General features: G+C 32.9%; 1 protein-coding gene across 1 annotated transcript; it reads right to left on the reverse strand.

Moving 5' to 3' along the window:
• Positions 1-11,664: 11,664 nt before the first annotated feature.
• On the reverse strand, positions 11,665-15,468 carry LOC110784628 (serine carboxypeptidase-like 45). The gene is made up of 10 exons (XM_021989082.2): positions 14,900-15,468; positions 14,644-14,745; positions 14,441-14,536; positions 14,203-14,295; positions 14,022-14,101; positions 13,149-13,433; positions 12,918-13,042; positions 12,728-12,820; positions 12,297-12,414; positions 11,665-12,170 (listed from the first exon to the last, which is right to left on the reverse strand). The coding sequence occupies exons 1-10, from the start codon at positions 15,213-15,215 to the stop codon at positions 12,021-12,023; spliced, it is 1,458 nt and encodes a 485-aa protein (XP_021844774.2). The 5' UTR covers positions 15,216-15,468; the 3' UTR covers positions 11,665-12,020.
• Positions 15,469-17,415: the final 1,947 nt, after the last annotated feature.

Consider the following 17,415-nt stretch of genomic DNA (forward strand, 5'->3'; position numbering starts at 1 on the left):
AACTTGTTGAAACTTATTATTGATATTAATAAAAATAATAAAAGAAAAATAATGATAATAATAATTATTATTATTATTACTATTAATTATTAATTGTTACTCCGTAATTATTTATTATTAATTACAATTAATAATTAGTAATTAACGGAGTAATAATTAATAATTAGTAATTAGTTAGATTAATAATAAATATTTATTAATAATTAATATTAATAATTAGGAAAATTTGTAAATATTAATCCAACATTTGCCCGGTTTTCTTTAATTAAGCCAACCTATGCGATATTTCTAAATAATCCAACATTTATCACCTAACTACTATTATTAAGCCGGGTGACCGGTTACCTGTTACAAAAGTCAACATTAAAAATGTTGACAAACTAATGCTGATTTTCCCTCCTAAAACTTTGGACACGTAACATCACGTGCCACCTAAAAGGATTTTCTATTTTTTTTTTTTTCCAAAAATCCCCTTAACCCTTCTCTCCTCTTTCCTCTCTGGTATCACGTATTTCACTTCCTCTCTCCTCCATAACTGCAACTTCAAGTCTTCAACCACAATTGTACTGAATAATGACATCATCAACGAATTTCTTGGGGAAATAGGTGACCTCATCCGCGCATTCAAAGTTATCTCCAGAATCGTACAATTAAAGGTGAACCTACGAACCCTAGAGTTTTTCTTCCTTTTTTGGTAAATTTTGAATTTTGGGCTTCCTTGATTGTTAGTTCGTAAAAATAATAGTTGTTGCAATAATTTAGGTTTTTTTCATGTTGTGGGATGTTGGTTATTGTGGTCATGTTGAAAAACAAAAGTTTTTTTTTAGCCGTGTAAATTGTTGATTGATTGTCGTTGTCGAAATTGTTTGAGTAGGGTTAATTATGTGTTAAATTGACTTGAATTGTTGTTGATTTTCCCTATTACTTTTGAAAATTGGTAGGATGGCTTCGGGTACTCTGAAATTTTGGCATGGAGGTGTTTTTAAAAATTTTGCGAATGGTGAGACAGTGTATGAGGGAGGACGAGGTATAACATTTCCTGTTGATGTTGATGAGTTGTGTTGGTGGGATTTAGAAGCCTTAGCTAATAAATGTGGGTATGAGAGTATCGAAGGGCTTTACTACTTGATTCCGGGGTATAGTTTAGCGAATGGATTAAGAAAGGTGTATGAAGATGCAGAGGTATTAAAGATGGTTGAATTGGTGTTAAAGTATAGGTGTGTTGAGATGTATGTATATCATGGAGGTGAGTTACCAAACCAAGAAAACACAAATGTCATTAGCTAAAAAAAATCCTGCCACCTCATCATCACCCAAAAAAGATGCTGCCACCTCATCAGTTGTACCTAAAGCTACCATATCCACCAACAAACTGTCTCCCACCCCTCTAAACCCTACACCAACCACAACAAATCTTCTTCCTCAGCAACCCCAATCCACTGAAACTACTGAAAATGCAAGCAGTAGCCAATTCCTAGAAAGTTATGAATGGGAAGATCCAAGAACGGACAGTCCATTGAAGCACAATGATTTATTCAGTGACATAAGTGATGAAGATGATGAGCTTTATCCCAACTGGAGTTCAGGTAGTGAGTTCAATGACCATATCAGTGATGACAATCTGGAGAAGGAATTACTGGATGAGGAGATATTAGCTGATGAAAAACAGTCTGATTCAGATGAAAGTGATGAGGAGTATTTTGCAGCTAGGGCAAAGTTGAAGAGCCGTAACAACAACCTGTTTGAAGTAGCTCAAAAACTTCAAAATGATTTAGCCGAGGGAAAGTTAGGTGGTGGTCAGTCAAAGGATACTACCGGGGAGGGAACTAGTGTTGCAGGTGGTTATGTGAGTGAGTACGAGGATAGTGAACATGATATACACACTCCCCCTGACAGTGGTGATGAGGGTTTGACTATCGGTAGGAGGATAAGGCAAGCTATTTTAGTAGGTGAACACACTGATTTTTCTGTGTTCCAGTGGAAAGTGGGGCAAAGGTTTCCCAACAAGGCTGCTTTCAAAGAAGTTGTGGCTAAGTATGTTGTTTTACAGGGGAGAAACTTATACATACAGGCTAGCGATATACGTAGATGTTAGGTTATGATACATATGAAAAACATAAATCATGCGGAAAAATCTTAATGCCAGGAAAACATATTATTTACACATAATCAGTTAGCATAATTCAGGTGCATACACTTTGTAGCGTGCCCTCTCTAGCTGCGCCCCAACCGAACAAGAACAAGTCTTTAGGACTCCAAGTGTCGTCCCTCCGTAGATAGTCCACAGCACGTCCGGGTCCGCCTTAAGATTGACCAACTAGAATCGTCCTTAAGGTACTATAATTTTCGGCTAATATGGGCAAGTAATATGACTGATTTTTCTACTCAAAAATCACTGCTTTAATTGTATGAATACTTGTTAAAAAACTCGTGTATAAATTTATGACCCTAGGCATATATTTATAGAACTATGGAAAGGATTTCGAATCCTGATAGAATACTAATTAATTAATTAGAATCCTTTTAGAACTCTAAATAATTAATTTAATCTTTTAGGATTAGGATTTAATCAATGCACGAATTCCGATAGCTTTAGGATTCGTATAGCAAGCACACAAGCACCGCACAGCCTGCGCGCATGCCTCGCGGCCCACGCGAGCTGCACGGCTCCGAGGCCCATGCTCGTAGCCCATTTGCTGATCCGTGCTCGCGCGCCAAGCCTTGGCTGGGCCTGGCCTTGCGCTGGGCTTGGTCGAGGCCTTGGCGTGTTTGTTTGATGTGTGTGGCTTGCTGGGCGACGGCCTGGCTTCGTGCTGGGACTTCGTCTAGCAAGCCTCGTCCGATGCTAATTCGTACGATACGTGTCCGGTTAAATTCCCGATTCCGGAATTCATTTCCAATACGAACAATATTCAACATTTCCGATTCCGGAATTAATTTCCGTTTCGAACAAATATTTAATATTTCCGTTTCCGGAATTATTTTCCGATTCCGATAATATTTCCGATTCTGACAATATTTCCGTTTCCGGCAATATTTCCGATTCCGGTAATATTTCCCTTTCCTATAATATTTTCCGATACGTACCATATTTCCGTTTCCGGCAACATCTACGACTTGGATAATATTTATATTTCCGATATGATCCATATTTCCGTTTCCGGCAATATCATCGTTTCCGGATTATTCATTTACTTGCCTTTGACGATCTTAGCTCCCACTGAAACCAAGATCCGTCGATTCCGAATATCCATAGATGGAGTATTTAATGTCATTAAATACTTGATCCGTTTACGTACTATTTGTGTGACCCTACGGGTTCAGTCAAGAGTAAGCTGTGGATTAATATCATTAATTCCACTTGAACTGAAGCGACCTCTAGCTAGGCATTCAGCTCACTTGATCTCACTGAATTATTAACTTGTTAATTAATACTGAACCGCATTTATTAGACTTATTATTAAATGCATACTTGGACCAAGGGCATTATTTCCTTCAGTAGACAACAAAGGTTAGGGGTGAAGTATGTAAAAGGTTGTCCGTTAAGAGGGAGGGGTAAACAGAAGGTACAACTCTAGTTAAGAGTTGCATTATTTGTTCATTTTGCTGATTTCGTTAAGTATTTTTACTTATTTTGTGTAATTTGGTGACACAGGCAACAACACCTATTGGACCACAGTCAAGCCAAGTTTCCAGTTGTCATCAACCAACTCAGTAGGACCTCTAACGATGTGTGAACCAAGGGCAAAATCTTTGTGCAGCGACAAAAGCTAACATTAGCAAACAGTCAGCTATGGGCTTATTTTGTGTAGTTCATAAAACAAAATTTAAGCAAGAATTAAGTTTGCATTTTGGTAGATATTGCACACTAAAACAGCAATTAATTAGGCAACTATTTTTGGCAGGATTTGCCTTCTTATTTGGCGTAGTTCATAAGATATGTGTTGGAATTTAATGAATGAAATGAAATTGATTTTGATAACTAAATGTTAAAGTTAACCCCTATGCGTTCATTTAAAGTCAAGTTGCACAATTCTCGTCAACTTAAGTCCACCTAATGTTCATTTAAAGTCAACTCTTGCTCATTTAAAGGCAACAATTTGCTAATTTGGTCATAACATTAGTATTGTTTGAAGTAAGACTATGCTCGTAAATTAGGGAAAATAATTTGGTGTTTGAAGTGAAAAACTACGTAATTTGAAGTAACAAGCTTGATCGTTTTATTGATGGTTAAATTGCCAACATTAAACAACATACATGGAAATATTCCTACTGTTAACTATTTTAACCAAAATAAAACAAGGACAAAAAAAACCCATGAAAAATACAGAGCCATGGTACAATTCCTTTCGTTTCTTGAACTCTTCATCATTTCAATACGCATTTGACAAAGCCCGTTCTTCATTTCTTGTACATCTTCCTCCAGATTATCCTTTTTAGTGTGCAACTTTTTAATTTTTTCCTCCATCAACTTCTTCTCATACTCCATCTCAGCAACGGTAGTATTAGCTTCAAATATTTGAAGTTGAAGGTTGTCAAGTTCATTGTTATCGGGAATCCACCTGAAAAATTCACACTTCGTATTCTACAATACGATCACAACAACAAAATTAGTCAACCAAACATGAAAAATCCAGACTTCGTATTCTACAATGCGATTACAACAACAAAATTAATCAATAAAACATGATAAATTCACACTACATATTTTCGTGAATTTGGGGGAAAAAACCCAAATTCACACGTCACATTCACACTTCATATTTTCGTGAATCCACAAGAAAAAAACCCTAAACCAACAAAACCAACATTGCAGATAATTCGTGAAATTGGGGAAAAAAACCCTTAATCATACTTCATATTTTCAAATTCAGGTGACAAAAGTTTACTTAAATCCTAATTAATTACGAAAACTATATCCTTGTTAACTAAATTAAAACCAATTGCAACGAACCACAACGAACCAACAACCCTAAATCATTCGTGAATTTGGGGAAAAAAAGTACAAAAATTGCCAAGAATCACGGAATCTTACCGGCCATAAAGGACAACCATGCATGAAACTTCATTCCAATGTTTGGCCCTCGCTTAACAGTCCGCACAACTGAGTAATTTCCGCACTCAAATAACAATGGTGACACCATTCCTCCCCTTGAATTTGAAGAAGATCCAGATCCAACAGTTGATTGGTTTAACCCAGTCATAGCAATTAAATGATGAACAGAGGAGAGAGACGAAATTGAATGATGAACGATGAACAGAGGTAGAAGAAATTGAATGAGGTAGAGGATGAATGATGAACAGAGGAGAGAGGAACGAAATTGCAGAGAGGAAGCAAATACAACGCATAGGAGAGAGAAGAACATTAAAATAGGAATTAAAAGAAAACGAGGGGAAAAAAAACTGTAACGATTATATTTGCCACGTAAGGATAGTAACCGGTTACAACAGGCCATTTACTTGTTAGGCTTAATAATAGTAATTGGGTGATAAAAGGTTGGATTATTTAGAAATATTGCAAAGGTAGGCTTAATTAAAGAAAATCGGGCAAAGGTTGGATTAATATTTATAAATTTTCCTAATAATTAATAAGATTAATAATAAATAATAATAATTGGAACTTATCTTGACTTATCTGAACTTATTGGAACTTATCTGGACTTATTGGACCTGAAACTTGTTTTTTAAGGTGAACATAACGCACCCTTAAATTAATAATGGAAAAAAAAATACACCCCTACCCACTTTTCACTCCTTTTTTACCATTTTTCCATTAGTAAAAAAATCTCCACCATTAGTAAAAGAAAAAAGTCTTCATCTCTCCGTCTCCCCACTACTTCCCTAGTTTCCTCTAACAACAATTATAATAATAAATTAAAGATAAAAATAACAATAAGGGTGTGATTTATCACCTGATTTTCACTTATTTATTCTGAATTTATTTTTAATTATAAATTATACTTGATCAACTATCATCTTTCTTGTATTTTTTTTCCGGAAACGAGTGAAAATAAGGTAAATAAAAGAGAGCCTAATTAGAAGACGAGTAATTAATTTTTGGTAGAGAAATGAGAATTAGTTTTGTGTTAAAATTATATCATAATGGATCTCGTAATTTCATGACATTTGGAAAAACAAATTATATTTCTTATGAATCGAAAATATAAAAAATGACCGTTGAAAAATAGTCGTTATAATTAATATGTTCATGCAAGGTCACGTGGTATGCCAAAATTGGCAAAAAGAAAAGAAAATTATAGTGTTTATACACGTGATACGTGTCTGGCATTTCATATGAATACAATTTTATAAAACAAATGTCATACAGAGCATATTGTTGCTTCAAATAATGGAAATATTAAATATATTTTTGTTTAAATGATCTTTTTCCAGACGTAGATGGATTATTACTTTATACATTAAAACAATTTTGATACGTTAATAAGAATATAATAGGTATTTTACAGAGGACCAAAAAGTCAAAATCATCGGGAATTCCCTCAAATGATCCGGTGTCTTTATATTACCCCTCTTATTCACACACACACACAAAAACACCTCCTCCGTTTTTGCACCATTTGATATTCCAGGTTTGCCGATGCAAATCTTTAGCCAATATCTCTAATTATACATTAGCTAAAATTATAAAAAGTTAATATTTTGAAAATATATATCAAGACGAATCTAACAATATCTCAAATTAGTATATAATTCATTATGTATGTATAAATCACAACAAATTGATAAAAGAGAGTGTTTGAATAGTGTAAATTTGCAAATGATGTAAGTAAAAAAAACGGAGGAGGAGTAGTATATTTATCCGGTGTCTTATTTAGTTCATTTTAGTCAGTCCTTCTAGATTACTAACAGTACCATCTCTAAATCAGAAAGGATAGTTGGTAAATGTTGAAAATTATTAGGTGCACTCAGGTATACCATAGACTAAATGGCATTATTATGTCTATGAATGGTTCCTCTCATATTTACTCTTTACATGTAAGGGGAAAATGTAAAAAGATGTATCGTGCACGTAATATGATCTGGGTAAATGTTCCAGACCTAACACTTTGGCAAACATAATTAGATGCTTAAACTGTATTTGGCAATCAGGCACTGTAGATGTAATAATGCAAAATGACAAAATGTGATGAATATGATTTACACTTTTATGTTCACGACTCATAGAGTTATAGTACGTAAAAGATCATCTGAATAGACATATAACTGTATAAGGCTGTAACAAGTCAACATGAGATTGACATTTGAGAATCATTTGCATAATGAATGCTACAAAGGGTAAATTACAATTAGTAGAAGGTACACTCGGTTGCGTATAGAACTACACGTAACTGGGTTAAAACTATGTCGTTTTGATAGTTTTTGCCCAAAAAAATATATTAAAATCACAATTATAATTACTTTCCGCTAGAAAAAACGCAAATCATGATTGCTTACAAAAAAAAATCTTTACAAAAAAATCAGTTACTTTTGTTAAATAAAAAGCCAAAGATTCCATCAATATCTTAACAAATTATTTCCATCAAAATCTTAAAATAAAAATTAAGAACAAAATCCTACTCAAATTACCAATTGATCTCGTTGTTAGTCACTTCCAAGTAGTTATCTTATGACTACAACTGAAAGCACATATCTATGACCAAAAAAACATTACTACACATAAAAGTACATAATTACAACTAAAAGCACATAACTTGGAATAAAAGCATATGTTCAATCTGGAAAAGAACAATAACAGACAATTCGAGAAAACCAACCGACAACAAATAATAGTACTCACGATGGTGCAGCAATTGGTAAACGAATCCTACTCAAATAATAGTACTAGAAGTACAACATTTAAGAACAAAATCTTACTCAAATTAACAATTGATCTCGTAGTTAGTCACCTCCAAGTAGTTATCTTATGACTATAACTAAAAGCACATATCTACGACAAAAAAAACATTACTACACATAAAAGTACATAATTACAACTAAAAGCACATAACTTTGAATAAAAGCATATGTTCAATCTGGAAAAGAACAACAACAGACAATTCGAGAAAACAAACCGACAACAAATAATAGTACTCACGATGGTGCAACAATTGGTAAACGAATCGATTGACCCAACGTCTGTTCTTGAGGAACCGATTTCACTCCCTATGTGATAATTTGATTTCCCAAAATTTATTTCCTTTTCTTTAGCCTTATTCTTTGGCAGTTTTTTAAATTTTTAAATTTTATCCTATTTTAGCACAAATTATAAGGTACACCCGGTTGTATGTAGTTCTACATGCAACCAGGTTAAAAGCACATATTTTTACGGCTTAAAAGCACATTTACATACTTAAAAAGCACATTAACGATTTAAAAGCACATACTTATATATTTTTCATTCCCTTTTACTTGCAAAACTTTGCTTTTCATCTGTAACAATGTGCTTTAAAACTGTAAAAAATGCTTTTAATTTGTAAATATGTGCTTTTAAACTATAAAAATATGCTTTTGAGGGGTTAAAAGTATAAATGAATTGGTTGCACGTAGAACTACGTGCAACCGGGTGTACCTTCTACCAATTGCTATTTTAGCAATTAGTAGAAGGTACACCCGGTTACGTGTAGCTCTACACGCAACCGGGTCAAAACTACGTCGTTTTGATAGTCTTTTACCAAAAAAAAAATATAAGAATAATAATAACACAAAAATACTTTTCGGGTATTTTGGTATCTTTTGGCAGTTATATTAGGATAGAATTTTTAATTTTAAAAAACTGCCAAATAAAAAGTCAATAGAAAAGGAAAAAGATTTAGAGAATCAATTAGAATCATTGTTGATGTCGTCAAAAGAGGAAAACCAAAATAAAGAACATCTTCATCTCCAAAAATCGCAAATTAGGCGACACATTTGCTCAAATTCGTAAATTTCGTATGTGTTAATCTTCATTTATTCAAGTAAGTGTGTATTGATGTTTTTTTCATGTGTAATTTAATTGTTAATTTCATTTATTTTGACAGTTTTTGATAATTTTATCTATTATTAATTGGAATTTCATGGGTTTTCTTTACTCCCAAGAACAGACGTGCATCTTAATCAATGGCAGACGTAGTGTTTATCAACCAGTAATTAGAATTTGTCCTATTTTGTGTTGATTCCCTTTTCCAATTGAACATGTGCTTTTCTTCCTAGTTATGTGCTTGTAGTTGTAAATATGTACTTTTATGTGAAGTAATGTTTTTTTTGTCATAGTTATGTGCTTGTAGTTGTAAATATGTACTTTTATGTGAAGTAAGATGTACTTTTATATAAAGTAATGTGTTTTTGGTCTTAGTTATGTGCTTTTGGTTAAATGTTTTTTTTTTTGTCCTATCATGTACTTTTACACCTTCAATGTATTTTTGTTTTACGATTTGTTTTTTTATATGCCTTTACACATGTATTGTATTTCTACTCCATATTAATTTAATACATGATATGAGAAATATGGAGTATGAATAAAACCGCAAATAAAACAATGTAAATTGTTAAAGATTTAAATGCAAATAAAAGTAACTGATTGTTTTTGTAAAGATTTGTTAAAATATTAATAGGATTTTTGACTTTTTTAATCAATAAAAATAACTGATTCTTTTTGTAAAGTAACCATGATATGCGTGATTTTGGGGGGAGTTAGTTATGTAATTTTAATTTTTTTTTTTCGCCAAAAATTATCAAAACGACGTAGTTTTAACCCGGTTGCGTGTAGAGCTACACGCAACCGGGTGCACCTACTTATTTGCGCTATTTTAGATAACTGCCTGAATCTCCGGAAAATATTTGTTCTTTTTTTAAAAAAAATATTTTTTGTTGGCAAAAACTATCAAAACGACGTAGTTTTAACCCGGTTGCGTGTAGCTCTACACGCAACCGGGTGTACCTTATGATTTGCGGGCAAATTATATACACGAGAGTTCGTCGTTGTTCGTTAATTAATCTTTCTATGGTGGAGTTAGTTTTAGTATGTTTAGTTTGTCGTGCACTCATAGTGAATTTATGTAGAGTTGGTCCGTTGGTATTTACGCGGGATCGCAACAGACATCAATTTTCCGAGTACATTCATATGAATCAAGTGGAAATCATCCCCGCGGTTACAACAAATCGTTAAATTAGAACCCTCTCTCTGAAAAGTTTGCATGTTCCAGCGTTATATACGGGAGACGTTCTACATTGCAAGATCTATTCAACGGCCGTAGTTTGATGAGGGAAACCTTTATTCGATTCATTTTTTCATGTATTGGTTAAATCTATATTTCTCTTTTAGATGTCGTATGACTCTTTACTAATGAATTAATTTTCCTTTTCAAAATATATATATATATATATATATATATATATATATATATATATATATATATATATATATATATATATATATATATATATATATATATATATATATATATATATATATATATATATACGAGATTTAAGCTGTGTTGGAAACCTAGTTAATGTGGAAATGTGAAGAAAAGTAAAACTATGAAAATCTGTAGAAAAATAATTCGAAGAACATGTGGAAATCTCTAAATTTAAATTTGGGGAAAATAGAATATTACATATTTTCTACTTCTTTAATTTTGTTTTTCACATAATTCACAATTTTTCCATCACTTGTGAGGGGAAAAGTGTAGAAAGTAAAACAACTAAAATATAACTAATTGATTTTCTCATACTTCCCCACATTTTATTTTCCTCACTTTTCCATCTAGGCTCCGTTTGTTTTGACGGAAAACAACTTTCCGGAAATTGATTTTCCCATTTTCCTTTGATTGTTTTGTTAAGAGTGGAAAATAATTTCCCCAAAGGTGAAAAATAATTTTATCTAGGGAAAAATCAACTTTCCTTTTGAAAATAATGAATGTGACATTGAAAAGAAGAAATGTGACATTTTCCACTCTAATCTTATATTTCCTTTTCTCTCATTTCCATTTCTATATTTTATTTTTCTTGTATGAAAATAAACAAAGGAAAACTATTTACCCTTGATGTGTTCCTTTGAAAATTGTTTTCCATGTAAAATCATTTTCCTTTGAAACAATCGGAGCCTTAAATTACCAAACAAGTTAAAATTAAGGAATTCTAGCTCATATTTCCACATTTTCTTCTTTAAAGTAAAGTTTCCAAACACGATTTTAATCTCAGGTCATGGGTAATACCTCATTTGATTGTGAGTTAGTTGGACATCCGCGAGATTTAGAAAATAATAGAGACGAAATTCGATCTCAGATCCTGAGTATCACTTCATTATCATTTGACTATGAGCTACTACCTCCGTTCCTAAATGATCTTTACGGTTACTATTTGCACGGTAATTAAGGAATTTTGGTGAACATGTGATGGTGGGGTAACAAATGGAAAATGAGTGGCTATAAATTGTCCAACAATGTGAGTGGGTGGAAACTAATATTAAGTATGTGAGTGGGTAAGTTATGGTGGGCCAAATAAGAGTAAAAATGGAATAAAGTAGGAGTGTAAAGAACTTTCAGGAACGGACTAAAACGGAAAGCGTAAAGAACTTTTAGGAACGGAGGTAGTATATAAATGAGATTCGATCTCATATCATGAGTATCACTTCCTTTGACTTTGAGCTAGTTGACATCCACGAGAAATGAGAATACCACAAAGTTGAGAACAAAAAACATTACTTTTATTATTTCTTTTATCTTGGATCCCTTTTGTACAAACTACAAAACTTGAGCAAACAACACCCAAAACCACAACACAGAGACATCCCCACACAATTCCTGAAACTAAAAACTCAAAATTCCCTTTTCCCATTTGCCCTTTTTTGTTAGGGTCAAAAAAGGCCACTCATTTTTCCTTTTCCTTCTATTCAACTAACATTACACAAATAAGCATATCTACTTTACAATTTTCAACTGAACCTAATGAATTTTTTGAAAAAAAAAAAGAGTTGAAATCATATAACTATCCTTTTTGCCATTTAAAAGATTTTGAATTTTTCAAAATGAGATTAGTTTCTAAAGCATCTCAGGTAGAGGTCTGCTATCGAGAAATGACTTGAACAGAACTAGTGATCTCGCGGGCTGAGAGTAAGGAACTTCATGTGCTGCTCCTCTTACAGTTGCAAATGACAATATATTCCCATATGATTCAGTCCATCCACCAACCTGCATTACATTGATCAATGCACATTATATCGAATGAATGAATGAATGAATGAATGAATTGCAAAATGTTATACTAGTACATCATTATGAATTTATGATATAATTAAAGAGTTTCATTTCAAGTACCTGTTCGCCAGCAAACCAAACTCGGTATGGAGTTGTAGTGTTGAGCTTTAGTTTAACGGCTAGTTGATGCACCAGAGTCCGGCTTCCAGTCAATGGAATTACTGAATCTTGATCACCACTGTTTTGATCAACCAATTTTCACAACCAAAGACACAAAGTCAGCCATCACTACTAAAACGAAAAAATCAATTTCCTCTTTGTGAGAATACTATTTTTCATATTGTCTATTTACAGGGGATTACACAAAAATTGGCCTTGCACGCCAACCTCCTGGCCCGAAATGAGCTGACTTTTCTTTACGTGGCCCAGCAAATGATGAACTCTAGTGCAAACTATGACTTTTTAAGTGCTAACATTATGTCCCTTTTGACAATAATGACTTGTATGTTTGAGACTTTTATGAACCTAAAAATGCTTGAAAAACTTTATACCTGTAAACCAAGACGGGGATTCCATTCTTGACAAGTGAACCAACAACGGTAATTGTGGGTATCTCTACATCAAGAAGTTGGTAGTCCAAAATGCTGCCACCAACAAAAAAATAAAAAGGAGGTTGGTTAATTGTATGGTTCAATGTCTAAAGCTTGTACTTGAAAAATATTGTACAAGAAAGAATTTTACTTGCTGCAAACAGCCCATTGACGAACATTTACAAGCCGGGCATGAAGAGCCTTCCGCACATCTTGCCTGTTCAAATAGTTGACGGTCTCATCCTCGATGCAGACATCTATACTCTCACCATTTTGCTGCAAATTAGAACAAAAAATTTCAAAATTCTAATCCACCAAAAGAGAACAATTTCATGACCTATTAGTTTGAATGGATTATAGAAGGTTGGAGGGTCATGTTTACCTCCTGGGGACTAATAATCTTGGATTGAGAAAGCACAGAAGACATACAAACGTCAAGGGTAACATCATACTTGTCCACAAATTTGCTTGTTTCCCTACCAACTTGCCTCATCACCTTGGAACATACTGGCGAAACATATCCTCTATAATACTCACTCACATACCGCGAATAATTGCAGGATTTAGTAAACATTTTGTAGGTTAAATCTGATACTAATCCATGAGACCAGAAGTACTCTGCCCTCGAGTTGAAATCTGTAGCGAACTCCAAAACCGGGTTCCCTAACTGCATTACATCAAACCATAACATCCATTATTTAGGAATTAGGATGTATGTTCTCTTGAAACCAATGTAAATGACTACAAATTCTTATATCTATACATATCCTCTGAGTCTGAGAGTGTCATACAAACTAGCAAGTTTGCACATCAGGCCAACTGATAGATTAACACGAATTATCTCAAAGTCTGGGTGTGTATTTTCAATGTAGTCCAAAGTGTTATTTTCTCATACATTAGTGCTAAAAAAAAAACAAATGGTGATAGGTAAAATGAACCATTTCGACTAATCTTTTGAGCATATAACCCAAAACTCATGTTATATTTTTTTAGTGCGAATGAGCCACAATGGCAATACAAATTACACGTGAAGGTAGATTTGAACCTGAAACTTATTGTATGTAGACGCTCCAGTTTTAACCACTAGGATTGGTAAAACTTGTGTTATCAGTTAATTAATCGAATGGTCGGATTAAATTAACAATATGAATGATTGGATGGAACCTGACATTAATCATGTTGTTCTTCTTAAAAAATACTAACAGAATTAAAACTTTTGTAAAAAGAAAAAACAAGCAAAAGGTTGGACACATACCGCAACCCCTTTCAAGTTAAACACTTTCTCCTTTTTGTTGAATTGGACCATGAGATTTGCAAGTTGAGGAATATAATGGCCTACATCATTAAATTAACAGTCTAAGAAAACCCATGTGATATACACTATACAATATTTCTGAATTCTATGATATTATTTTACCAAAAGATATTTAATTTACCTGCATAACTTTCTCCAGTAATGAACAGATCCCTGTGTTTATACTGTGGAAACTTGTTAAACCATCTTCTCAAAAACACCAAGTTGTCCCTTGCTTAACACACAAAAATCATAAACAATTTTAGAACATTTATTAAAGGAAATCATCTCAAAATAGAAACTTTTTAGTTTAATGGATAATTTTTATAATTTCCACTTTCCAGAAGTTTACATAATTATGTTTTCTGCATCAGAAATACCTGTAACTGCATCACCAACTGCATCATACCCAGTAGGGTCAATTGAGTAGGAAAACCCAACTCCCACGGGTGTCTCCAAATACAACATATTAGCTTCTGCAAATCCACATTATTCCCCAGAAATCAGATGTTATAATATTCCAATCGAAATGAACATGAATATTAATTCTGGATAGAGGATAGAGATAAGACAGGAAAATCACCTCTGTTCCAGCTATGCTCGTTTTTTACCAGGATATTCCCTTTTGGCCTGAAGGGTCCATTCTCAGAAAATGCACCAACCCCGAGGGATGAACAACCGGGTCCTACCCCACAGCAACAAAAAAAAAACGGTAAATTCACATGACAAACATAATGTACAAAAAGGAAAAGGAATATTAGTCTGAAATTCAGCTTTTCAATTTTTATTTTTTTTAAAAAAACTGTAGAACTTTTGAGTATAGAGTGAGTTGAGCAAACCTCCATTGAGCCAGAGTACTAAAGGCTTAGAAGAAGGATCAATTTCAGCTTCAACAAAGTAGTAAAACAGTGATTTATGCTTCTTTTGATCCACAGTAACATACCCAGCAAATTGTTGGAAACCAACCTTGGGTTGCCCTGGTAAATTGATGATTTTATCGCTCGAATGAGTATGGTGAGGATGATTATGATGAAGGTGAGTTCCAGTTACATTAGTGACAAACAACAAACTGAAGTGCAGGAAAACAAGAAGTAGAACAACTCTTGTAAGAAGAATGGAAGAAGAATGAGAATGAGAATGAGAAGAAGAGGACATTGTTGTTGTTTTTTGGGGGGTGGTTAGAGAGAAGGAAAGTGGAGATGGGATTTGTGATGTGGGAGGAGGGGGGGAGAAGAGGTGTGTGGAAGAAGTTAAAATAGGCTAGGTGGGTTGTCTTTTGTTATGATTACATACTTAGCTTTTCAAATTTTTGGAGGGGTGAAAAGGGTATAATAAAAAGATGAGAGAGAAAAATTAGGCAATTGGGTATGTGAGGGTTGTGTCATTTGGTGTGGTTGTGTTTTGTGACTATATGGAATTTATGAGTAAGCATGTAGGGTCATTTTTTGATCATTTTTTTGAAGAAATAAAGGAGAGTGTGTTTCTTGTTGCTTTGGAAATGTCATCATTTTTTTAACTAGCTATTAGTACTATTGGTAGTAATTTGATGTAATTAGTAGCATGATTTGTGATTAGCATAAACTATTGGTCAAACAAGGATCTTGCAAGTTGCAAGGTACAGTATATCATGTTTATAATCAGTGACATGTTTTGTACTATGCTACTCCCTCCGTATTTATTTAAGAAAAATACTTGATTGGGCACGGGTATTAGAAAGAAGAATTGAATGAAATAAAGTACGGAATAATAAAATAAGTGAGGTTGGTTAGATATTTTAATAAGTAAAACAAGTGGGGATCATGTCATTTTAAGGGTGGAGGGTGGGAATGGGGTGTAGATAGATTATATAATTAGATGGTGGGGTTGATAAGTTACTAAAAATGGCAAGTGTATCTCTTAAATAAATACGGCCGAAAAAGACAAGTGTATCCCTTAAATAAATACAAAGCGAGTACGAAGTATTTATTTTTATTACTAATGAAATTCAGGTAAAATATCAGAATCATTCTTTCGGATGAACATAATAACTGCGTGACAATAAAAGTTACATTAATGGCTGAAATGATACGGCTAAGGCTCTGTTCTTTTCACCTTATTTTCACTTATTTCAGGTCTGATAAGATAAGATAAGATAAAATAAGGGCCAATAAGATAAGATAAGTCCAGGGCCAATAAGATAAGATAAGATAAAATAAGATAAGTTCAGGGTCAATAAGATAAGATAAGATAAGTTCATGGCCAATAAGATAAGATAAGATAAGATAAGATAAGATAAGATAAGATAAGATAAGGTGAGCTAAATATTACATAAGGTAATACTATAAGTTTCAATAAGATAAAATAAGATAAGGGTCAATAAGATAAGATAAGATAAGATAAGATAAGGGTCAATAAGATAAGATAAAATAAGATAAGATAAAATAAGGGTTAATAAGTTCAGATAAGATAAGATAAGATAAGGGTCAATAAGATAAGATAAGATAAGATAAGATAAGATAAGTTCATGGACAATAAGATAAGATAAGATAAGATAAGTGAAATTCAGGTGAAGAGAACACTACCTAATACCTACAGTAATTATTGTCTAATTGTTTTTTTACAAGTAAGTAATCCATCCGTTTCTTTTTGTTTGTTACGTTTGGACTTTTGCACGTTTATTAACATACAATAAAGATTCTTTTCCTTGTTTATTAAAAAAATAAATCCAAGTAAAACCTCAATCCACTAATCACTACAACAACCAATAAGATTGTTTTATCAAAAGGTCTTGCACGCACAAGGTGTACAATAAATTTATTGTACACCAAGATGACTTTAACCCATTTTTTGTAACTTTAACCTAGTTTTGATTAACTTTTATATTAGTAAAAAAAAAAGTTGATAGATAAACATTTTAAAGGATTAAATGATTAATTTTATACATTATTAGTGATTTTGATGAAATAAGTTTTATTAAATGAAAAAATTTATCACTAAAAAATAAATAACTTTTACATATATAAGCATAACTTTTAAGCATTTTGAGTTAACTTTTACTCCGGTATACAATAATTATTGTACAACCCTTGTAAATAAGAATTTGTGTTGTTTTATTTATCAAAATGAACCAATAATGTAAAAGCACAAAGATTGTTAACTTAACATACTTGGGAAATTGTAAAAAAAATTAATGAGTTGAAAAAATTGGACCAATTAAATTAAAAGTTGGCACAAAAAATGATACTATAATAAGTGTATAAAAGAAAAGATTCTCTCACGTAACAAACACTGTGAAACACCCTAAAAGAAATACGTAACAAACAAAAAGAAACGGACGGAGTAATTATTGTCCCATATTAGGTATGTCCAGTTCACA

Source organism: Spinacia oleracea, chromosome 5, assembly GCF_020520425.1.
Source record: "Spinacia oleracea cultivar Varoflay chromosome 5, BTI_SOV_V1, whole genome shotgun sequence".
Taxonomy (NCBI): domain Eukaryota; kingdom Viridiplantae; phylum Streptophyta; class Magnoliopsida; order Caryophyllales; family Amaranthaceae; genus Spinacia; species Spinacia oleracea.

What these genes read in the sequence shown, in the direction of transcription:
- LOC110784628 (XM_021989082.2), bottom strand. Translation starts at nt 15,215, where the DNA reads ATGTCCTCTTCTTCTCATTCTCATTCTCATTCTTCTTCCATTCTTCTT. An exon ending in TTAACTTGAAAGGGGTTGCG is followed by an intron (nt 13,434 to 14,021) that starts GTATGTGTCCAA and finishes GATGTAATGCAG; the next exon opens with TTAGGGAACCCGGTTTTGGA. An exon ending in CAATGGGCTGTTTGCAGCAA is followed by an intron (nt 12,821 to 12,917) that starts GTAAAATTCTTT and finishes TGTTGGTGGCAG; the next exon opens with CATTTTGGACTACCAACTTC.